This window comes from Heloderma suspectum, chromosome 1, assembly GCF_057233095.1.
Source record: "Heloderma suspectum isolate Gila_16-S chromosome 1, 16-S_ref, whole genome shotgun sequence".
NCBI classification, from domain to species: Eukaryota; Metazoa; Chordata; class Lepidosauria; order Squamata; family Helodermatidae; genus Heloderma; species Heloderma suspectum.
The window spans coordinates 282,635,269-282,659,909 of NC_139458.1; the positions used below are offsets into that span (position 1 = coordinate 282,635,269).

Here is a 24,641-nt window from a genome sequence, read left to right on the forward strand (position 1 = left end):
AAAGCGTGATTTCCTCTTGTGTACTGGTGCTATTCCACTATACCACACTGCTACCTAGAGGTGATATAGCAGAAACGCAGGAAAGGAAACACTCCTTGCGTAGTACTTAGATCTCAATTCTGTGCAAAACTGCAAATTGATAAAATGGATTATCAACAGATTAATAGCCTCATATAGAAAAGCTCTATATTATTCTGATGTTCAGCCCACAATATCACAGGGGGCGTGCAATTGTATTAAAGTGCAATTGACTGAAAAGTAGTATTGAATTAAAATATGGTGAAAACACCCCAGTCTCCTTACTTCAACTCTCTTCCCCTCAAATGCCAATTCATATGAACAGCTGTATGCCCAAGAACACATCTTGGGCTTTGACAACCTGCACATGAGAATGGAGCTTTGTAACTGTGGGGTACTGAAAGTGCTTCCCTTTATACCTTCTTGACATGCCAATCGTATTGTCAAGTGGATGATATTGGTAGACTTTAAATAAACTGATGATGGGACGGAAGGATTGAGTTGACCTCCTAGGTATGTTGCGATCTCCAAAAAAATAATCTTGAATTAAGTTGGAACAAAACCATGACAATTCTGATTTTTTATTCTTTTCTTTTTGGTCTCTTAAGGATATGTTGAAGAACACTACTAAAGGCCACCCTGACAGGCTGCCTCTACAGATGGCGCTCACAGAGCTTGAGACATTGGCAGAGAAATTAAATGAAAGGAAAAGGGATGCAGATCAGCGCTGTGAAATAAAACAAATAGCAAAAGCCATGAATGAGCGTTATCTGAACAAGGTTGGAACATCACTTGCTCCTTCCTGATTTCTCTTACAGAGGAAATGGATTAGACAAAGCAGAGGCTTTCCATGTTGAGGCTGTGGGCATGTTATTTTATTCTTTCTGCACTGGAGTATGGCATTTTGGGGTGATCTTTTTGGTTTAACTGCATAGTAATGGTGACAAGTCATCTTCCAACACTACTACTTGTGGTTTGTGTTGTGGTATTCTGTATGCTGAGCAGCATAAAAAATGTTTGTATTTAACCTTTTCCATATTTCCAACATAAACTTTGCAAAAACACATTCAAACAAACCGAAAAAGGCACTTCAGCCAGGAGGATAAACTTTTAACATTTCCTCCTAATGTTGTAGAACCAGAGTTTATCGTTTAGAAATGTTTCAATAACACTTTTTTAAAAAATGCCTTGGCAAACCAGTATAAATATAGGTGGGCATGACATGAGCACACTAATGTTAAACATGTTGAAGTCTCACTTATCCCACTGGGAAAGATTAAACACATGCCTTTCTCTTCCATTTAAAATAGTAGAACCCCAAAAGCCCCCCCCCCCCAAAAGGTTATTGTGGAGCTGGAAAGGGTGCATAATAGGGCACCGCAAGGGGTCAAGAGGCTTGAGCAACTCGCCCATTGAGGAAAGGTTGTAACATTTGGGGCTTTTTAGCTTATAAAAAAGCAAGTACGAGAGGACTTGATAGAGGTGTATAAAATTATGCACGGTGTGGAGAAAATGGATAATACCCTTATAATACTAGAACCTCAGGGCCATCCAATGAAGCTGAATGATGGGAGATCCAGTACAGAAGTACTTCACACATTGCATTTTTGAACTGTGGAATTCACTACCAGAAGATATCGTGACAGTGACCAACTGGGACAGAGTTAAAAGGTCATTAGACAAATTCATAGAAGATCTGCTAGCAATGGCTACTAGTCATGATGGCTGTATATTGTCTCCAGTGTCAGAGGCAGTATGCCTCTCAATATCAGCTGCTGGGGAACATGAGCATGACGGCGGTATTGCTCTCATGTCCTTCTTGTAGGCTACCAATAGACATCTTACTGGCTACAGTTTGAACAGAATGCTGGACTAGGGAAGCCTTTGGTCTGATCCCACAGGGCTGCCCTTACGTTCTTAAGATGGGTGCAGTCTACAAAGACTGCTCATAGCACATTCTTCAGTGGTCCTGTGAGCTTGCCTTCACCATGGAACCGTCAGCAGGCCAGCTGTTCAGCCCTGTCATTGCCTGCTTGCACTCTCATTCACTACTGCTGTCATCACAACCATCACAGTGACTGTACAGCACTTCGTTTGCGTTCCCCAGGTGGAAGTGGAAGAGGAGACAGAAGTAGCGAGCAAGGGAGCACGTGGGGGCAGGGGGAGAGAGACTAATGGGTTGCTATGCCTTGCAGTGCTGAGCCCTCCTCTTTCTGTTATGTCTGTTGCCAATCAAAAGCTGCATCCTCTTGGTGCCCATTTTATTCTTGCCTCAAGAACACGCCGTCGTAGGAGTCAGCAACTGCATGGCCCTGGAGCTGGGATTGTCAACCTAAGTCAAAAGAAGGGTGCGGAGGAAGTGTTTTCTATGTTAAAAGGACTTGTTAGCGGGGCACGTGGAGGTTCTTCGAGTTGGAACCACCACCTCTTTTCTCCATTCTCAAAGTAATTGTTCAAGGAAGGTAGCTGATGACAAAGACAGCCTAGTTTCAAAATGGTAAATTTAATAGAGGCTTTGAATAGAGATGATGTGATGTCTTCAACAAAAGACAGCAAAATTGACAAAAGCCTTTTTCATACTTATTTATTTATTTTATTAAATTTATTAATCACCCATCTGGCTGGTCACCCAGCCACTCTGGGCAATGTACAATATTGGAAAGAGTTTAAAACAATAAAATTCTACATTAAAAACATCATACTTCTAAAAATACCCTAACCCACCCCAAATGCCTGCCTGAACAACCATGTTTTTAATGCATGGTGGAAGCTCATTAAAGAGGGGGCATGGCGGAGTTCCCTAGGAGGGAGTTCCACAGCGTGGGGGCCACCACAGAGAAGGCCCTTTCCCTCATGCTCACCAGTCTAGCTGTCCTGGCTGATGGGACAGAGAGAAGGCCATAGTTAAGCGGCTTGTCTGGTGTTGCTGGAGGCGCTCCTTAAGACAGGCTGGGCCGGAACCATATAGGGTTTTAAAGGTCAAAACCAACACCTTGAATTTGGCCCGGAAAACAACTGGTAACCAGTGCAACTCCTTCAGCACTGGAGTGATGTGATCTCGCCGGCAGCTGCCTTTAATCAGGTGAGCCGCCGCGTTCTGTACCAGCTGCAGCTTCCAAACCATCTTCAAGGGTAACCCCACGTAGAGCGCATTACAGTAGTCTAAACAAGAGGAGACCAGGGCATGTACTACTGATGGGAGCAGATGGTCGGGAAGGAAGGGGCTCAGCCGCCGTATCAGATGGAGTTGGTACAGTGCTGTCTGGCTCACAGCTGACACCTGAGCCTCCATGGACAGCTGGGAGTCTAAAATGACCCTCAGGCTGCAGACCTGGTCTTTCAAGGGTAGCCATATCCCATTCAACACCAGGTCAACATCTTGTCTCCCACCAAAAGTACCTCAGTCTTGTCAGGATTCAGCTTCAGCTTATTCCTCCCCATCCAGCCACTCACCATCTCCAGACATTTGAACAGGGATTCTATGGCCAACCTTGGTGAAGATTTGAATGAAAGGTAGGGCTGCGTGTCATCCGCATATTGATGACACCGCACCCCAAACCTGATGATAGCCCCCAGTGGCTTCACATAGATGTTAAATAGCATCAGAGAGAGGATGGAACCCTGTGGCACCCCACACGTGAGCGGTCGTGGGTCCGAAACCTCCTCTCCCAGTGCTACCCTCTGGTACCTGCCGGAGAGGAAGGACTGGAACCACTGCAATACGGTGTCTCCAATGCCCAACCCCTCCAGGCAGTCCAGGAGGATACCATAGTCAATGGTATCAAAAGCCACACTGAGAGGTCGAGGCGAACAAGGAAGGAGCATTCGCCCCTATCCAGAGCCCTCCTCATATCATCCACCAAGGTGACCATGGCCACTTGATACTGATTCATATATGTTTTAAAGCACTAAAGGTGTAGCTGTAGGAGTGTTATACATCATGGATTAGCTAATGTTTTTCTTTAAAACTTCAGTTACTCAGCAGTGGAAACAGATACCTCATCCGAACCGATGACATGCTAGAAACTGTTTACAACGACAAAGGAGAAATTGTCAAAACCAAAGAACGGCGGCTGTTCATGTTAAATGATGTACTAATGTGTGCTACTGTGAATGTCCGGTAAGGTTCCAGTCACATTCTCTAAAATAATAATAATTAAAAATAATAATTAAAAATTATTAACATTTATTAAAATTAATTATAATTAAAATGATCATTCAAATCACAGCCTAAGAACACAAGATATGAAAAAGAGAGAGAGAAGACACAGTAATGCTGATCAGAAACATTCATTTTCACTTATAGTAATTGCATACTACTATGTGACCATGTTCTGCTGATAACTGTGAACATGGTATGGGACCCTGGCTCAGTGTTAGACCATATACTTTTTATGCAGAAGGTCCCATATTCAGTCTCTGTGTAAAAACATATCTGGTATTTGGGCTGGGGCAGGCTTCCTCTTGAGACCCTGGAGAGCAGCTGCCAGTATATCTAGATGGATCAACTGCCTGACCAAGTTATCTTAACCTTCTGTTTAGACCTAACTCATTGTGAGCTGCTTGGCTTTTGAAAGAGTGTGGATTAGAAAGTACCTTTTGTCTGCAGCCATTCATATTGTAATGATCCATGTTTTGAATTTGGCAGCCAGTTCTGGCATACAATTTCTTACTTTTGCATGCTCCATCTTTTAAAATAGGTTGCTAATGCCCATCATACAAGTCTGATCAAATTGGGTTAGGATTGCAAAACCATTTGTATGATGCAGTAAATCTTTTTACTCCATGTGCAAGGCATCTCGCATACACAGCTGGGCTGCTTCCCCCTTTTCACACACCACTCTCCATTTTTCACAAACAGGTGGAGTCACAGTGCATTATGGTAGTGGGGTGTGGCTTCTGTGCTATAAAAACACACGTACAAACTTGGCTGCACATACAAATGTGGTAACGTGTGTTCCATGGACAATGGCTTTATATTTGATTCTAAGCATGTTCACTCAGACATATGTCCTTTTGTGCTTAATGCAACTGTTCCAGCTGTCTTTAGAATTGTAGCCTTAAACTCCAGTCACACACACAGTTGTACGTTCTTACGTTCCGCTGAAGTCAGTGGTAACTAGCACTTAGAATTATGTGCAGAATTTGTACTCTAGAACTTGCCTTTTCAACCCACACTTTAAAGGTATATCATAAAAGGGTTCCGTGCTACCACCACCTTCACCATAGTACATTCAACTTATCATTGGGATCCAGCTGAAAGTGTTTCCTTGACTACGTGTTCTAGAAGCAACGAGCCTTGAACTTACATGGTTCCTTTCCCTCCCCTGTGGCCATGAAGAGGAGATCAGAAGCATCTGTTTCCATTTTAAAAAAATATATAAATATTCTGTGGTTTTAATGTTTTATATATTTCATATTGTTTTATTGTGTGCTCTTTGGTTTTAATTTTTGTGTACTGCTCAGAGAGCTTCGGCTATTGGGCGGTATAGAAATGAAATAAATAAATAAAATTTTAAACTCACCAGGGTTTAGGGGTGGACGAAAGTCCCTTACCTGTCGTCGAAGGACGTTCGTGGTGGGGGGGAGGCGCTTCGCTGCTCCCCCCGCAAAGTTCAGGCCGGGGGGGGGAAGGCTTCTCGCCCCGGCCGAAATTCAGGCCGGGGGGGAGGCTTCCCGCCTCGCCCCGGCCGAAATTCAGGCCGGGGAGGAGGCTTCCCGCCTCGCCCGGCCGCGAACGCGAAAGTTTTTTTTTAAAAAAAACAACGCCCCCTGATAGGCTACGTGACGATTCACGTAGCCTATCACGGCTGACTTTGCAGATCTAGCCGTGATAGGCTACGTGAATCGTCACGTAGCCTATCAGGGGGCGTTTTTTTTTTCTTTGATTGCAATGGCGGCGGCGGTGGCAGCCGGTCGAAAGACCGGCTGCCACTCCCACCCTGCTCGAACACCCGCCAAACCGCCGGCCGGACCAGCCACCGGGAGGGACATTTGGTGAAGGTAAGTCCCGTCCCGGGGGCGGGCGGGGGGGGTTCGGAGGATTTCTCCCCGAAACTTGTTCGGGGGGCCGAACACGTTGGCGCTCGGCCCCCCGAAGTTTCGGGGAGAAATTCTCCGCCATCCCTACCAGGGTTTCGTGTTATGTCTAAATTGGGATGAAATTTGGTTAGTTTAAAATATAGTTTGTTCAAACAAGCTGGGACCATAAACCACAGTGTGATCCTGTGTCCATGACCAGCACCTGGTGTAGAGCAAGGAGCTGGAACAAGGGGGTGGAGCAAATCAAAGGGTTCCTCCAGATCTTCTGCAGAATCTCAGCCCTCTTCCTCTGCAGAGGTCTCTCTGGGAGTCTGGGTCAGATGGCATCCTGGCTTGCTTGAACAAACCACGGTTAAACCAATCAGACTTTTGCCCAGTTCAGACATAACACAAAACTATGGTTAGTTTTAAAATAGAAGCAGAACCTTCTGATTTCCTCATGGCTACACTGAGGGCTTCATCACACAAGGCTAAAAATCGCACAATTTCCCGGGGCTTCTGCTTCCAGAATCTTTGTGGGATTAGATCAGGTCCTTTCCACGTGACTTAAAAAAACCCTAAACTTCTCAATAAGGTCTATGTGTTTCATTACAAAGCCACTAGGCGGCGCTGTTGTTTAATTTGCAATAGAATCATAGAATAGTAGGGTTGGAAGGGACCTACAAGGCCATCGAGTCCAACCCCCTGCTCGATGTAAGAATCCAAATCAGAGCATCTCTGACTTTATAAAAATAAAATGACTTTAAAATAGTGTACCCTCATTTACATTGACTCCATGGTGGGAGGAGGGAAATGCCAATGGAAAACCATGCAATAGAGCTCACAAAGAGTGGGAGGTGCCCTGGAGGAGGATTGCATCATGTACAGGACCCACAAACACCTGTGAATAAGCAATCTCCATAGCAGGATAAAAGCCACATGTGAAGGAGCCCTAAAAGACAGGAAGGGGGACACATGGAAGTACAAGGCTCACTGCTTCTAGTGAGAAAACAGAAGGAGATGAGCATCCAAAGTAAATCACAAAGAAGAGAAACAGATTCTCGGGATGCCAAAAAAAAATTACTGTAGGAAGCCCAATGCATTTTGGCCTTTTTCTTATTTTTAGGCCTTGTTCAGGGAGTAGAGAAAAAAGTCTGTAGAGTTTTTTTGACTGTATCATGAGTAGATTGACACAGGTGACAATCTTTCGCTGAAAAAACTCTCCCCCGAAGAAGGCCTAAAAATAAGAAAAAGGGCAAAACATGTTCGGCTTCCTAATTCATTTGCATCCTGAGACCCTGTTTCTCTTCTTTGTGGCTTAGTGTCATGACCACTTCAGGTTCTTGTATCAAAGTACCGTCACAGAAGTACAAGTGAAAGTAAAGCCAGAGCACCTAAGGCTGGGTAAGCATTTCTTTAGCTCTCCAAAATTCAAAGATGTTTTAGTCCAAGCCTGTTCTTTTAATTAATCCATTGTAAAAACATAAGCTGTTTCAATTCTAGAACTGAGAGATTGCTTTCAGTAGAATCTTTCCAACCATGCAGCTTCCTAGGGTACCACTATAACATGTTAGCTTCTTTAGAGACTTCTTTTCCAAACAATCACTTCTCCTCTTCCTCCTCCATTATAATAGATTAGAAATACACAGTGTATAGTTGTGCAAAAGGTAGAGGAAAGGAAGCACAGGGAGAAATATTAGATCACGTCCCTCCAAAATAAACTATTCAGCACTTTAATTCTACGCAAAACCATCGCTGAGATAAACACCAGTTAATCTTAGAGTGTTATAAAACCTCACTAAATTAAATAGAAATAAGGACTACAGTAATTTTCATTCATTCATTCCATTTATTCTATTTCTGTACTGCCCCATAGCTGCAGCTCTCTGGACAGTTCAATTAAAAATCATTAAAAATACATTATACAAAGTGCATACATTATAGTTGCCACACAGCAATGGTACTGAAAGTGAACACAAAAGGAAGTGTATCCCAACAAACTAAAGCAACAACAACTAAATTGGGATGTATGATGTAATGCAAATAGACAACAAATTTACATATACAACGCACATGTATCAACTTTATAACCTCAAACATTTTTTTAAAATCACCTTATTGCATCACTCAAATAAAAAAGCATCATGTGTAAAACACACCAAACCAGTTGTTTTCAGTGGTCAAACAATTCCCAATTATTTCTCATATAAATATTTATTAAAACATATATAGAACCAAGCCTCTCAGACTAATCTGCCAAAGAATGAATAAATAATAAGTGTATCACCACCCCTAAACATAAAATAAAAATGTGTATATATATTTTTTAAGATACTACAAAAATCTTTGGAATCTTTAGATATACATGCTTAAAACTGAATTTTCAAATTGAGGCTCATTCTCATACTCATAAGTAGGACATAATGAGAACTAGAATCTCGGGAGCATGTTGCATGATGGTGAAATGTCATGTATTTGCAAATGTAAGCTGGGTGAATCTTTTGCCACAGAGAAGCTCTCTTCAGCAGCATTCCTGTTGCAACTGTAACATGTGCTTTCACTCAAGCCTGTTTACTTCAGGATGCCAATCTCTGGGTATCAGTTTAAAATGCTACCAGAAAAAAAAAGTGGGCATAAGCATGCAGTAGTGATTAAAGATCTCAGTAAAGACAGTCCTATGTGACATGTGGGAAACTTCTAAGCAGGTTTATGGTTTCTCCAAACTCTTCCCTCAGCTCCCAAAAGTTTTAGGTTCTGTTATGTGTCAGTAATAAAACTGAAGTGATGTTTGTGGCTCTTCTGATTCTGTTTGTTTTGCTGCTTTCCCGTTTTCTCTCTTGTAAAATTTTAAGTACAGATTTCCTTATCCTCCTTGGTTGACATCCCCCCATCCCCATGTTTTATGTGGTTTGGGAATATTTTATATGCATACTCTGAGGTAAATGGGCTATGAAAAGAATAAAGGCAATTGGTGACCAAGATCTCGGAATCATTCCACAAGGTGTTTCCTCAAAGCATGGTGTCCTATGGGACACGGGGAGAGAGAAGGGAAGGCTGTAAAACTGCTTTTTCCTTTTGGATGATAGCATGCTGTCCTTTCACTAGAAAAAATAACTTTTTCTTTGGAAACTTTTTGTTAGGGAAACAGCTTAAAAATAGTTGGACATCTTCAGGAAAGGTTTTTTGTTTTTTGTTTTGCTAAGCAGGGAAAACATTTTAGTTAGGGTTTCAGTTCATTTTGCAAATGTTTTTAAATTGCAGATTTCTGTGTCTACTTCGAATTAAGTCCCATTGAGTTCAACTGGGCTTATTCCCACATATGTGTGTATACGGTTGCAGCATAAAGAAAATTATGAAATGTAGAGTAACTTATGAAATGGAAAGCATTTGCCTGTCTACTGTAAAATATTCTCTTGTGACCTTCTTCCAGTTCTTCCCATGAAAGTAGTGGCATTGTGACGGGCCAAAGGTACTTACTAAAATGGAGTGTGCCCCTTGGGCATGTAGACGTCATAGAGTATGGGAGCAGCGAAGGTCAAGACGAGAACTGCAGATTTTCTTCACAGCATTCCTCTGAGAATATTGTTGTTAATGCCAAGCCGAGTAAGTATTGGTCAATAATTATTTGCGGCTGCTACTTTCTCATTGTAAGTGAGGTTGGACTGCTTAATGAGACCTTGGCATTATCATGGCACACATTATGCTTCTTATATATGCTCAGAAAGCATAAGTTTCACAGCTCTAATGTTTAGAAAATGTGATCTTCTAGACCTAATGCTAATTTATGCAGTATTCCTAGTGTGAAAAATTTAACACCAGACTGGGGCTGGAAGCCATCACTGAGCAAAAAGCTCCAAGGGGCAATTGTGAAATATGTCTCACACTCACGTCTGTTTAAAAACAGTTACAAAGAAATGAGTGTGCACTCTGACCAAAATAGATTATTCTCAGGTTACTAGAATCTGGACAGAGGGTATACATCCTCAAAAAATTCCTCTGAGTTCCAAAGGGGTGTATTATTCATGTAGAACAGAGCTGAGAGTGGTTTTGATATAGCTTTCCCCATTTTTATAAATAGGGAGTTAAAGCCCCTAAATAACCCAGCATTCAGGGTTACCATGTTACGCTTGCAACCTAAGACCTAGTTGATCATAGGTTGTTGATTTAAAGCAGAAGTGAGAAGCGCGTGGGAGGCAGTGTGCTCACTCCCTCCTGCTCATGCGTGCCACTATGTGCAAACCAGGTCTATATGGCCATTGCTTTCAACATGCAGCTTACAATACAGAGTGGGCCCCTTATGCTTTGATTTTCCCAGTAGCAGTCATGCATAAATCAGAATTAACAGATGGAACTTGCAAAGCTTCCAAAGCAAAGTCTGCAAGTTGTCTTTGAGACTCATGTTGGAATGATTCCACTTAATATGAAAGCTTGTATCTTCTGACATATCTTGCCCTGCTTTCCTACTGACACACATGTTGGAATGGGCCCTTACAGTTCTCATTTTAAGAGTAAAGTATGGATTCCTGGCATTCTTCTCTTAATGAAAACAGCAACAACCTTCCCATGATGCGAACTGTTTTCTATTCATTCTGAAAAAAGAACAAACATTGCTTTCCAATCCTCCTGACTTCATCCAGTTCTTAAAATCTAACCAGATCTATTGATAAATGAGCATTGGCTACTGTGGAGAGATTTAGATTTCCAAAGCAACACCAAGGGCCAAACCAAACATCCTGATAGTTTGTTTCTTTTGTTTTCTTTACTTCAAAGCAGCCATGAGTGGTGGCCTAATCCCCCTGCCCCCCCCCCCATAGTTTTCCTGATCTAGATCATGCCTCCTCCCTGAAACTGCTATTTACCCTGCTGGGGGAAAATACAAAGAGTAGCTTTGGGAAGCAATTTAGTTTGCAGAAATGAAGGGAAGGGGTTAAACACCCCTTTCCTTGATGCCTCTTCCATGATCAAATTAGCAACCCCTCCCACCCCCTTGGCTGCTTTAAAGTTAAAACAAACACATTTGGGATGTCTGGCACAGATCTCCCATGTGCTTGTTCCTGCTTCTTACATAAGCAGTGCATGCATCGACTTTCTGCATTTCACCATAATGAACATGTGAACAGGTCTATCAGTGGTTATTAGCCTCCATGAATTTGTTTAGGATCGGTATGCTATCACCACATTTTGTGGTAATGAGTTCCTTAAATTAATTATACGCTGTCCTGAACTCACTACTAATCAGTTCTACTAGGTGATCCTGAATAGTTGTTATTTTAAAATGTATATCTTTTTTCTCCAGTTTTTCCACATTGTTAGGCTCTATTTGTAAGGAAGATGTTCCAACTTCTTCACCATTTCACTTTTCCTTGTTTATACCCTCTCAGTTTGAACTGAGAAGGGGAAACAGGAAATAATTCTGATTGTGTTTAAGAGTATTAAGGATTACCTTGTCTAGGACAGCCTGGGGAAATGATTACACTTTTTATCAAAGTGACCTTAAGATGTAACTAACAGTCTTATGAGGAAAAAAAATCATTTGTGTCTTTAGCTTGAATCGGTCATATGTCCATATTTTCCTTTCCTGCACAAAACCTAATCCCCAATCTACAAAATCCTTATGTGTGCACAGCCGCTGTTGTAAAATGGTCACTGCCTTGGGTGACTTCTACAAGTCTATATTCCATTTTACTTTTAGGTTAGTTCTGTCAGATGCTACAGTGATGCAATAGAATTTAGTTGTAGACTGCTTTCCAGAGATTTTGGATAAATCTTTGTGGGTTAGAGTTCTAAACCTGTATGAAAGACTGCAATGAGCTGAAGCCACTGATTCTCATGTGCGATTCATCTCCATATCATATTCTGAGCCATGAGCTTGACTCCTCTCATGAGTTCCTATTGCTTTCTACTCCAGTACCTTGTCTCCAGTGGAACTGGGCTATGCCCAGATTAAAAAGGAAGCCCTGGCTGTTGTAGCTAGTGTTAAGAAATGTCATGACTACATCTGTGGTTGGTCTATCTATGGTTATTGCCTGACCACAAGCCATTGCTTCTGTCAACCCAGTTCTTGTCCGTGTTCTCAACTGGATGTAGAGGGGATGGCTGTTAGGGAAGCTTGAGGGAAAACGCAGGTGATTTATATCAACACAACATGAACTATCAGTGGACAAGGGATGCCTCCTCTGGGGCAAAAGAGTAATTATCCCCATGTTTTTGCAGCATTGTGTGTGTTGGAGGAGCTACATATTAGACATCCTGCCATAGAGTGAATGAAGTCTCTTGGCCATAGCTATGTGTGTTGGCCCAAGTGAGATGGTTATACCTTGGCATATTCTTTGGTGTTGGGCTTCAAGACCAGCCCTACCACATGCCCTAGTGCAACAATAGGAATCAGGTAAAATGCTGTGATTGCAGCTTCGTATCAACTTTGCAGGGTCACTACACCCCTGAACCATTTCGTCGTAGTCGTCTACTCATATTTGAAGTGGTTAGAAGTGGTTTCTGATCTATCACTGGCATCCTGAGTTGTTATCAAGGCCTTACGTAGACTTTTCAGAACACCTGGACTGCTCAACAGCTTTGTCTGAGATATTGGGGCCCAGTCCACATCTGTGGAATTTCACATATTCCTTAACAGTGCCTGATCCAGCACATCATTCCAGCCCCTTTTCATCCAGCAACAAATTGCCAGGCTGACCAGATGTTCAGGAAAAGGAGGCCTTAAAATGGATCATTGAGAGTGACTGGGACTGCCACCTTGCAACTTTTCTCCTGACACAACATATCACACAATGTACTGCAACTGGAAGGGGTCCTGCTGAGCTGTTAATAAACAGGCAACTAACAACTCTGATTGTATGTACCCTGATCTGACTGAGGACTGACCAAGGGAGTCAGGAAGTAGTGGTGTTTCAGGTAGAGTTTAAAGATGCGCATATGTTTTTGCCCTGGACAATCCTGTATATATCTGAAGCTATAGCCCTGACATAATGTGGATTCCTGCCACCATGACTCAAGCTATAGGACCACTGTCCTACCATACTCAAACACCAGATCGATACATTGTGTCAATATGTGGATCAGATGTGTGGATCAGTTACCAAATCCACCAGTTCTCTCTGAAAGTGCTGGGGATATTCATGTGGGACACGATGAGCCCCTAGCCATTCCAGAAACCAGGCAAGAACATTTATGCCTGGACTCTGGCAAGGACCAGCGTGAGTCAGAATAAGCTGAGGGGCTGGATGGTGCTTGGTCAGTTCCACTGCACAATCACCATCAGTCAACTTGTGCAGCTCACCCCCAGTATTTTCAGGACCATGTCAATTTGGTAGGGAGGGTGGGAGGGATGTAATATATTGGCCCACCTGTCCTGCCATAACAGGAAGTGCCCGAGTCAGCTCTCAGGCACTGTATTTCCAGTTTCAGTTTTTTATCACTGGCAAGGGTCCACTTCATGGCTTGTTATCTATAAGCCTGTTGTTGTTATCATTCTTGCTGATTATGCACCTTCTGTCTGGCCTTCTCTTCCAGATAAAATCCAACAGAAGAAAGAATAACATTCAACAGTAAAAACAATTAAAAGCAGTAAGCGGTTGTCATAAAAGAGCAGTCAAAATCCTAAAAGTTGGCATTCCTAGGGTAGTAATTCCATAGTTTTAGTACCAACATGCCCAAGGCCCTGTCCCACATCATCACCCACCAAACTTCAGATGGTGGGAGCAGATGGAGCAGGGTTTCCAAAGAAGTTCTTAGTATGAAGGTAGGTCCACATGAGATCAGGTGTCCTATATTAGGTAGATATATTTGCATAATATAAAGATACCTAATAAAGATTATAAATGTTACGTAAATATTGAACCGGTATCCAGTAAGCTAATACACAGGTTCTGTAAATCAGGCATGGGGAACCTCAGGCCTGGGGGCTAAATCCAGCCCTCTGTGGTTTTTGAGATGGCCACAGCCGCTTTCCTCCAACCACCAATCATTTGGTTGTTTCCTGGCCTTTGGCCGGTTTTTCCCCACTCTAAGATGTTGAAATGGCTGGCAGTAAGAGCTGTAAGCTACAAAATGCTGATATTGTTCTGTAATTTTGGCCCTGCCCCCTTACCTTCAGCCCCACACATCATTGTAATGTGGCCTCTGAGAGCTTTTCCAAAATGGAATTCAGCCCTCAGGCTGAAAGAGGTTTTCCACCCCTGGTGTAAAGGTTTCTGCAGCAGAGCTGCATTGCTTCATCTTGGATCATCCTTATGGCTGAGAGGAGTATTGCTTTTAATGGTTTAGTGGCTTTTAAAAAAGCTGATTGCACACTTAGAGCTCAGTGGTAGCTGGCTTGATTTCAGTAAAAAGGCAATACGATTCAAAACTGTCCTGCTGAACTAGCGTGTAATAGAATGATGCCAATCTACATTCCAGTGATGATGAGCAAGAGGAATTATTGTGATGAAATTGGCTTGATCTGACTTTGTTAAAATGCAATCTGTGGATAACATTAATACTGTCCTAACTAGCTGTGAAACAGGATTTAGGAAGCAATCCTATGGCCACTAGTCAGTGGCTAGATGGCCATAGGATATCTGGTTCCCGGAGAACCGACCTTCCCCCCATTCACTGCCTTGCAGCACGGAGAAGCCTCATGCTCTTTGCTTGCAAAAGGAGTGTGGAGCGGCCGAAACGGGGCATTCCGGAGGTGTGTGTTCTGGGGCGGGGAGGGTGGAAATGCCAGTACAACACATCCAGTGTGTTGTCCGGCAGCCTCTTTTCCCCACTCCATGCTCCTGCAGCTAGACAGCCAAAATTGGCTGTCTAGCTGAAAATGCAGGGCAGGAGAAGCACGGAAGGAACGATTCCCTCCGTGCTTCTCCTGCCCTGCATTGGATAGGCGGTCACCTCCGAGTTTGAAGGAGGCCGCCTATTCCCATAGGATTGTGCCCTAATCTCTTAAACCCTCTTATCCTTAAAAGGGATTCAAAAACTGTTTTTAACTTAACTAGAAAATCTTTGTTTCATTTTAATTGGAATAGGCTTTTCAGCGTGGAGGATAGAAATGTAAAATATGTAACTTTTGTGATGGCTGTTCTTCAGGAATAATATAAGCAAGTGTTACGTTTGCCGCATCTTCAAGTTCACTGCTCTGATTGACTTACACTTTGGGTTTCCATGGTCACTTGTGGCATTGACACAGATGTTGTGGTGAAGCTTTAATTTGATTCAGTTTTCCACTGTGTATATGTTGGTTTTCTTCATGCTAGAGAAAAAGCAGGCAACTGTCAAAACAGTTAAGGCTTACATAACATGATGGCACGCATGTGCGCAAACACACACGCACACATGCACACACATATGGAGGCTCTATTATAGTCATATAATAAGGGATATAGAGGTTTTGTTTCACTTTACTTCTTAATCCAACCCACATGATCAGCTTAAAGGCCCAAAATTTTACTGCTGGATACAAAGCTGCTTCTTTCCTGACCTTGGAATAGGACAGTATTGTTGTTCTCTCAGACACTTCAAGGGCTGGATGCGCCTGATCTCATCTGATCTCGTAAGCTAAGCAGGGTCAGCCCTGGTTAGTACTTGGATGGGAGACCGCTTGGGAAGTTCCTGCAGTGAGCAGGGGGTTGGACGCGATGGTCTTGTAGGCCCCTTCCAACCCTACTATTCTGTGTGTATTTGTTGTTCAGTCGTTCACTCGTGTCCGACTCTTCGTGACCCCATGTACCATAGCACGCCAGGCCTTCCTGTCCTCCGCTCTCTCCCGGAGTGTGCTCAAGTTCATATTCATTGCATCGGTGATGCTATCTAGCCATCTCATCCTCTGCTGTCCCTTTCTCCTTTTGCCTTCAGTCTTTCCCAGCCTCAGGGTCTTTTCCAGAGAGTTTTCTCTTCGCATTAGGTGTATGCCTATGTCTATAACTCAACACTAATGTTTCAGTTTTAAAACCATCATTGGTGGTGCATGTATAAAAATTCAAGATGACTTCAGTTATTGGGTGTTAACTGCATTTTATAAAATATAAAATAAATAGTGTTTCTCCAAATTAATTTCCAGGGCTGAAGGTGCTTGGCAGCAGAATAATATATGGCTATATTGGAGCTGTAAGAGCCTCGTGTGGCGCAGAGTGGCAGGCTGCAGTAATGCACCCAAAACTCTCCCCACGACCTGAGTGCGATCCCAGCAAAAACTGGTTTTCAGGTAGCCGGCTCAGGTCAACTCAGCCCTTCATCCTTCCGAGGTCGGTAAAATGAGTACCAAGCTTGCTGGGGGAAAGGTAGTCACAACTGGGGAAGGCAATGGCAAACCACTCCACTATACAGTCTGCAAGGAAAACGCCAAGGGAAAACGGCATCCCTCTAGGGGTTAGTAATGACTTGGTGCTTGCACAAGAGGAAACTTTCCTTCTTTGGAGCTGTATCTCCTTCTGTAGCCTTTTGGTACATGAAATTCCAATCTAGTTTAGGTAGATATTACTGTCCTCATTTTTCCCTCCCAGCCATAAGAAAAACTCTTCTGCCTGATTGTAATTGACAATGCTCTATGCTCATGCATCATCCAATTGCATGATGGTTATGTGTGCCTGTGTATGCCCGGTAGGATTGATTTTCATGCACATAGGCTCCATTTGATGATGTGTGGAATTCTATAAAGAGCCTTTCAACATTACCACTTCTGCATTTAGTGCAGTACTTGTTCCTAGAAAATCTGATTTAGCTTCATTGTTGCTATGCTTTACTGTTTTGCTGGATTCCAAGTGTGTTAAATATGTTAATTGGAGAGATCAGGTAAGTGTGAAGATATTGCTTACATTTCTGTGTTTAGAACAGTACTTAATCCCCTGAATCCCTGGGTTGTATCCAACATTAGTCTAAGTCCCATTCATTTGGTGGTCTGCTCTAATTAGACCTAACATTGGATAAAACCCACTGTACTGAACTGAAATAAATATGATTTGAACAAATTTAACCCTCACTTTAAATAATTTAATAATGTTAGCCAGCTGTGGGCCTTAATCTGTAAATTAAGACTTCATTCTCTGATTCCAAGCTTGTTTAATATACATCCATGTTTCTTTCCAATTCAGCAGCCAGCCTTACTATGAAATAAACCTATTTATTTATTTATTGCATTTATACCCCGCCTTTTTTCCTCTTGCAAGGAACCCAAGGAGGCTTACATTATCCTCCTCCTCTCCCTTTTATCCTCACAACAACAACCCTGTGAGGTGGGTTGGGCTGAGAGTGTGTGACTGGCCCAAAGTCACCCAGTGAGCTTCCATGGCCGAGTGGGGACTAGAACCCGGATCTCCCGGCTCCCAGTCCAACACTCTTGCCACTACACCACACTGGCTATGTGTAAACCTATGTAAACATAAATGTGTAAACATAAACCTATGAAACATAACTGGATTTACCATGCTAAGCAAAGCCAGAACTTCATGTGGTCTCATCCTACTGCATCCAGTTTGCTTGTTCAACTGTTGTCATGGGGGTGGGGGAAAGCTTTCAGAGGTAGCCATGGAAACAGCAATGGTGCTAGTGCTAACTAAAGTGAAAGACAACTGAAATGACTATTGTTGGGGGTGGTACAGATGTAAAGAGCATCACTTACATAACGAAATGTGCAGGAAGTTTGTGGTGCAGCAAGACCTAAAAATAAACTTCATTTGCTTTATTGCTGGCTTTGACATTAATAATGAATCTTTAAGTCCAGGGAGTTGGAAATTGACATCTAATCACTACTGAAGCTTTCCTTCACTTTAGCTAAGCTCTGAAGGATTTTTGGTTTCTATTTTTATAGACTGTAGCAGCTGGCTTTATAACAAAAGAGTATGTTTGAGAATGCTTGATAAGGTGAAAAGCTGATGCATTCTTGTATAACTAAGGAGTTGCTTTCCAAAATATAAGCCATGATGGATAGGGTTGGGGCGGGGGGGAGAAGAGAAGCATTGGAATTGGAGAATCAGTTTATAAAAGTAGTAATAATTAAAGGGTTATACTTTTCTGACACGTGGTGTAAAAACACAAACATAAATATTATTTATTCCGAAAAGCAGGCCTACACAGCTTTTCGCTCATTAAGCCCACAAACTGCCTGATATAAAGTTTTTGTATTGCCCCGCATTCAAGCTCAGAGCAGTTTGCATGACCTCCTGACTCCCATGTGGTTGGTGTGAGCTGTCCTGCCTGTGTATTCATGTTCTTCTGTGTGTGTATGCATGCACACAGACAATGAGTACATTGCATGCCACTCAGCATACTTATTGCCCTATGTTGCATATTTTTAAAAACTGGAAACAAATGTGTTACAGCATGGTGGGAATACATATATCATAGTAAATACCAGCCTATCATGGTTCTGATCTTAGATAAGCTGTTTTAGTGGCACAGACAAAATCAAGACCATGTAAATGTGACACTGTGTAATGCCGCAAATGTGAAAAGTGAGTTCCAAAATCTTAAGATCCATATTCTCAGAGCAGAGTGTCACGGTCAGAAGTATCTTATCATACCAGCTTTCTGGGACTGTATCATTTCTGAATGCAGGTTGCTACACACACATGCACGTGCGCGCGCGCGCGCACACACACACACAGGTTTTCTTGCACTTAGAAAGCTAGCACATTGGCCCAATTAGAAACCAACTAGCCTAGTTTTTCAGTTGGGGCGGGTATGTAATTAGGCAGTCCCCATTTGCATTTTGTAGTAGTATACTGTGCTACTTCAGGAGGACTGTGCAACTACATTTTTCTGCACATGTTGATTATCCCTTAGTAGTGTGTGTATGTGTAGATATAGAACATGTAAATAATGGGGAAGCCTCCGGTCTTGCCTCCTTCAGGAACTGCTGCATATATTAAATCTTTCTTCTGAGCATCTCATAACTGTTGTGCTACTAACCTCGTCATTTGGGCAAAATCAAGATAAATATGAATCCATATTTGAAGTTTAGTTGGTTAAATTCTGGATTCAAATCTTATTATAAGGTACTGTCTGTAGTGCTGTTGCTTCCCCATTGTACAGATTTATACCAGTTGCATCATTTTCTTGTACACAGTTATTTTTAAATATATAATACATTATCCCAAATGTTAGCTATAGGCCTAAAATGGGCTTTCACGTGTACATACCTTTTGATTTCTTCATTCTTGCAGCCCTGAATTCTTGCATGTTTCATTTTATTGCTTGATTACAAGCAGATGGCTCAGTAGGCAGAATCAAGATGTGCATACTTGCCCTTGCAAGAACCATAGCTGCCTTGTTGCATTTTGCCCTACCATCCTTCACAGTATTATTCACAACTGACATCACCTTCAAGCATACAATTGACTTAGTGTTTCATCTCAATAATATCGTATATTGTCAGGAAAACCTTCTCTTCCTATTGTGTCTATTGTATTTAACACACAAGAATTAATTGCCAAATCTATTAACAGGGAGATTGTGCTCACATCTTGACAAAAGGTCAAATTCTAAGCACTTAATTTAGTTCATATGCTCCTTGGTCCTTGAACGTTACTCTTTCTCTTTGGGGTTTTAGTACTTCTGTTTCGAAGCTGCTTATATAAGTGCTGTGTGGCTATGCAGTGATTAAACGTAGGGGCAGCAATCAAAAATCACTTACAAATGCCTGCCCCTTAAAGATAAAACAGAAGAACTGAGGATGGCTGCTTGCTTCTCCAAAAAAGAGGAAGTGCATCACCCCACAAAAAGAGGACGAAAGAGGAAATTGATTTGCATACAATTTTTAATGTTAATTTTTATGTATAAATGTACATTTAGAAAGAATTACTATAATTTAAATAGAAATACAATGCATAGTGGGAAAGACTGTGACCAGGTGACCTCCTGTGGGCCTGCTCAGTTTGCTATCCAAGTGCTCACTGTTGATGGGCTGCTTCAAGGCCCCTCCTGTCTGTACTTTAAACCAAACTTAGACTGGACAAATGCCTTCAAATAGAGGGCTGTCCTCTGTAAAGTAGGATACATGACCACCCTCTAGTTTTTGTAACCAGAGTCTACTTGGTCATCTAATTCTCCATAGGGAAAGGCAGAAGGGGCACAGTAACTCCATCTCCGGGTAACATCTACTATTCTCTTTCTGATTTTCTCCTTCTGCAAGCATCGTTCTTTCCCTTAGTATAAAAACAATGCTTTATTTTTTTATATATATTAGATAGAATAGGAAAATTGGAAAGGAAAGAAGCCACACTTTTCTTTTGGCTTTATTCCCATGCAATTGAATGACCATTTAAACCTGGGGCCTTCCAGATGCTGTTTGACTCCACCTCCCATAGACCCCAACTAGAATGGCCAGTGGTCAGGGATGATGGGAGTTGTAGTCCAACAACATTTGGAGGGCCACACGTTCCCTGCCCCTGATATATACAAAATCATGTTCCCAATGAATTCCAACCAGTGGCCACTAAATTCAGTAGGAAGTTTTCCTTTCAGACTTGAGCCCTATTTAGCATTCAGAGTCTATGTACAATAAATGCACGAGGAAGGGGAGCACCCCTCCCCCCCATTGCCCTCTGCACGCGGAGGGCAACTTCCTGATGGAGAGAGCCTCCTGTATCTTCGCGATTTTGTATGTTGATGGACCAGCATTTGAAATTGCATGGAGCGTGTCTAGAAATAGAGGAGGACCTCCCCTTCAGAAAGTTGCCCTCCACCTGTAGAGGGTGATGGAGGAAGGTGGGGCTAGCAGCCTCCTCCTCCTCCTCATGTGTTTCTTTATTCAGAATCCAAGTGGATGTACTGGGCTTTGGTTGCCTTTGATTCTTACTCTGTTGTAAATGTGTGTTGCTATTTACATTTTCTTCCACTGTTTTTGGCTTCCACTTTATCTCTAAACATTTCGTTGTCAGATTCCAAGTAGTTTCCTTTTAACTTTTATGAAGGATACCGTTTTTAATCCTGTTTTGGTATCTTCATTGCAAGCTTTTACTGGGCACTCATCAACGTGCCGTAAAGTACGTTTATGTGTGATAAAAAAAAACAGCAAGCAATTTCTTCAGTAGTTGAGGGATAAATATGTACCTATATAGATATAAATATTATCAACTTTTGAAAACAAAAAGGAGATGTTAGGCTTCTTTCCCTGATTGTGAAGTAATTGCTATTCCAGTCATTCCAATTATTATGAAAGAAAACCAGAGTGGATGTTTATAATTTTGTTCATGCAGATAATCTTCCTAAATGTGCACAGTATAGCAGTTATATATTAAAACAAAATAATAACAGTTGTCTTCCATTCCTGTAATATTTTAAAGTATGCATATCGATTTCTTATAGTTGTTACTTGGACTGCAGTGTTTAATCAGTTAGATTAATCAATATAAAAAAACGTCCTTATAGATAATGTTGCCCTGGTTAATCAGATTGCAGATTTTTTTTAATAAAAAGGGATTGTTTTTATAAGTAATTGTATTAACTGCAGATAGAAAGCACCACTGTAAAAATAATTTCCTTTCTCTTATACATCAAAGGCAATAATGCTCTTCTAAGTTGATGCCTGTGGTGACACATACATAAATAATTTAAAAACACAGTATGCATTTTACTTCAGAATTTGTTTTGACTCCTGCTAATTTATACAAATGCAGCTACTAAATCTACTAAAATTCTTATGTTAAGTTGACCAAGATTTCTATAATTGGGTGACAGTACTATTAATTAAATACTTCTAGATATGTTCAGTTAATTTAACCAGACTGTACAGTTATCTTTCTAATTGTTTTCTATTACATATTCTGAAGTAAAATAATTTGGCTTGTGTTTCTACTCATTCTGGTATGGGTTTTGCTTCAGTATTTTCTCAGTTCCACTACCGTTTGACAGTTTGTCAGGAGACTGAATGCTTTCCCTTGTTGCCCTTTTTTGATAGGAAAGAGGAAATGCCTATGTATGATATATCTAAAGTTGTGTAACAGATCAGAGTAGTTCTTGCAGTGGGCAGGGCAGGGGGATCACATTTTGATCTCTGAACGGAAAGAAAGAAAAGTATTTTCTGATTGGCTGTAGTACCAATCACTGCCTCCCAATTAAGAGCTATAACTTAGGGCCAAACGAGATACCAAACCATTCATGCTATTAGCAATTGTGTAAATGTATTTACTTCTTAAGTAATTAGCAGGTACAGAGAGACTGATTTGAATTGTCTCCCTTGCTTTGTTATATTTTGGACTTAATTAGTAAGAAAATATACTCTGTAGCCACCATCTTCAAGTGACGAGCATGAGTGCAACCAGAGTTTGCTTATTGTTTCTTCTGCAGGCCATGGAATGAGCCACTGTTATGTTTAAATCAAAAAACAAGCCACTGTTCAGTTTTTAAAAAGAACATGCTGAGAGTCCTCTGACAGTTAAGCAATTTTTCAATCACATTTTAACTTTGATAGGACATCAAAATAAACACGTAGACAGGGGTGATCCGGTAAACATTGTTTACTTGGACTTCCAAAAGCCTTTTGACAAAGTCCCTCACCAAAGACTCCTGAGCAAACTTAGCAGTCATGGAATAAGAAGACAGTACTCTTATGGATCACTAACTGGTTAGAGAACAGAAAGCAGAGAGTAGGAATCAATGGCAAATTCTCCCAATGGAGGGAAGTAAATAATGGAGTCCCACAGGGATCTGTATTAGGACCAATGCTTTTCAACCTCGTCATAAATGATTTGGAATTAGGAGTAAGCAGTGAAGTGGCCAAGTTTGCGGATTACACCAAATTATTTAGAGTGGTTAAAACAAAAAGGGATTGTGAAGAGCTCCAAAAGGATGTCTCCAAACCGGGAGAATGGGCATCTAAATGGCAGATGCAGTTCAATGTAAGCAAGTGTAAAGTGATGCATGTTGGGGCAAAAAAATCCCAACTTCAGGTATAGCCTGATGGGATCTGAGCTAGCGGTGACTGACCAGGAAAGAGATCTTGGAGTTGTGGTGGACAGCTCAATGAAGATGTCAACCTAGTGTGTGGCTGCTGTAAAAAAGGCAAACTCCATGTTAGGCATAAGGAGAAAAGGAACTGAGAATAAAACTGCCAATATCATACTGCCCCTATACAAATCTATGGTGCGACCGTACTTAGATTTCTGTCTACAGTTCTGGTCACCACACCTTAAAAAAAGATATTGTAGAGCTGGAAAAAGTGCAGAAAAGGGCAACTAAAATGATCAAGGGGTTGGAACCTCTCCCATATGAGAGAAGGTTACAACAGCTGGGGTATGTGTGTGTGTCTCCACGAGAGATTTACTCCGAGCTGGCTGTGTGCTGACATTGTTAGGGATACATGATGTTGTGGCCATCCAGCAGCCATCCCAGAGCTTATCAGGGAAAACCAGATTTCCAAAGTTCAGTTCTTTTCCTCAAGTCGGGTTCAGCAATATAATTGTTGTGTGTCCCAACCCACACATTTACTTCAGGTATGCTAGCCCTGCCCAGGGGTGTGCCTTTCACTGTGACCCTGGTCAAGGGATGTTTCCTGTGTGTTTCCTGTCCCTGCACAAACCAGTTAGTGTCTACTCAAAAGTAACTCGCATTGCACTCAATGAGGTTTGTCCCCTGAATGCCCACATCAGAATTTACAGAGATCCCTCTCAATTGAAATGGCACAGTTTAAAGCACATTCCCTAAATGCTGTAAAGCGTGATCTCCAGGCTCTGATGCTCCACTGTTTGGTTTATTGCCTTAGGAAATAACTACTTCACAGCTTCACTGTAGAGATCCTGCAGTTAGAAAGGGGGCTGCTTTCCCATCCCTGTGTCACCCCACTCTTTCCCATATGTGTGTCTACTCAGAAGTAACTCCCATTGTGGTCAATGAGGCTTGGTCCTGAAATGCAGGTGCATCTGGACCTTCAGGGGAAAGGAGAAAGGGGGGCAGAGCGGGGGGGAAGCCTCTCTCACTGGTTGAGCAGTCCCTGGCAGTCAGATGACATTCACTTCAACCCCCACCCCCACTGGGAAGTATGTTCTGTGAAGCGATTTTTACTGGTGCAGAACACTCCCTCGTGGAGCCGTGCATGGACCAAATCACAGCAAAGCTGATTCCTTTTTAAAAAAATCCTGTACTCCTCCATTTGCTTCTCCTTCTGTTATCATGAGACATGGTCTTGGATTGTTTAGCTTGGAAAAAAGGAGGGTAAGGGGAGACATGATAGAGGTCTACAAAATTATGCATGATGTGGAGAATGTGGATAGAGAGACATTTTTCTCCCTCTCTCAAAATACTAGAACCCAGGGTCATCCTATGCAGCTGATTGGTGCGAGAGTCAGGACAGATAAAAGGAAGTACTTCTTTACACAGTGCATAGTTAAACTGTGGAACTCACTACCACAGGATGTAGTGATGGCCCCCAATTTGGATGGCTTTAAAAGGGGGTTGGACAAATTCCTGGAGGAAAAGGTTATGAATGGCTACTAGTCTTGATGGCTGCTACCTCCAGTACCAGAAGCAGTGAGCCTATGTACACCAGTTGCTGGAAACATGGGTGGGAGCCTGCTGTTCCACCCATGCCCTGCTTGTGGGTTCCTGGTCGATGGCTGGTTGGCCACTCTGTGATCAGAATGCTGGACTAGATGGACCCTTGGTCTGATCCAGCAGGG

At 42.1% G+C, this 24,641-nt stretch overlaps 1 protein-coding gene across 1 annotated transcript in view; it reads left to right on the forward strand.

Moving 5' to 3' along the window:
- The window catches only part of ARHGEF10 (Rho guanine nucleotide exchange factor 10), a 150,320-nt gene that overhangs the window by 65,583 nt on the left and 60,096 nt on the right, over positions 1 to 24,641 (forward strand). The window contains exons 16-18 of the mRNA XM_084826771.1: positions 627 to 797; positions 3,993 to 4,138; positions 9,470 to 9,642. Of these exons, the coding sequence (XP_084682897.1) occupies positions 627 to 797; positions 3,993 to 4,138; positions 9,470 to 9,642 (490 nt within the window). The remainder of the gene's footprint in view (positions 1 to 626; positions 798 to 3,992; positions 4,139 to 9,469; positions 9,643 to 24,641) is intronic.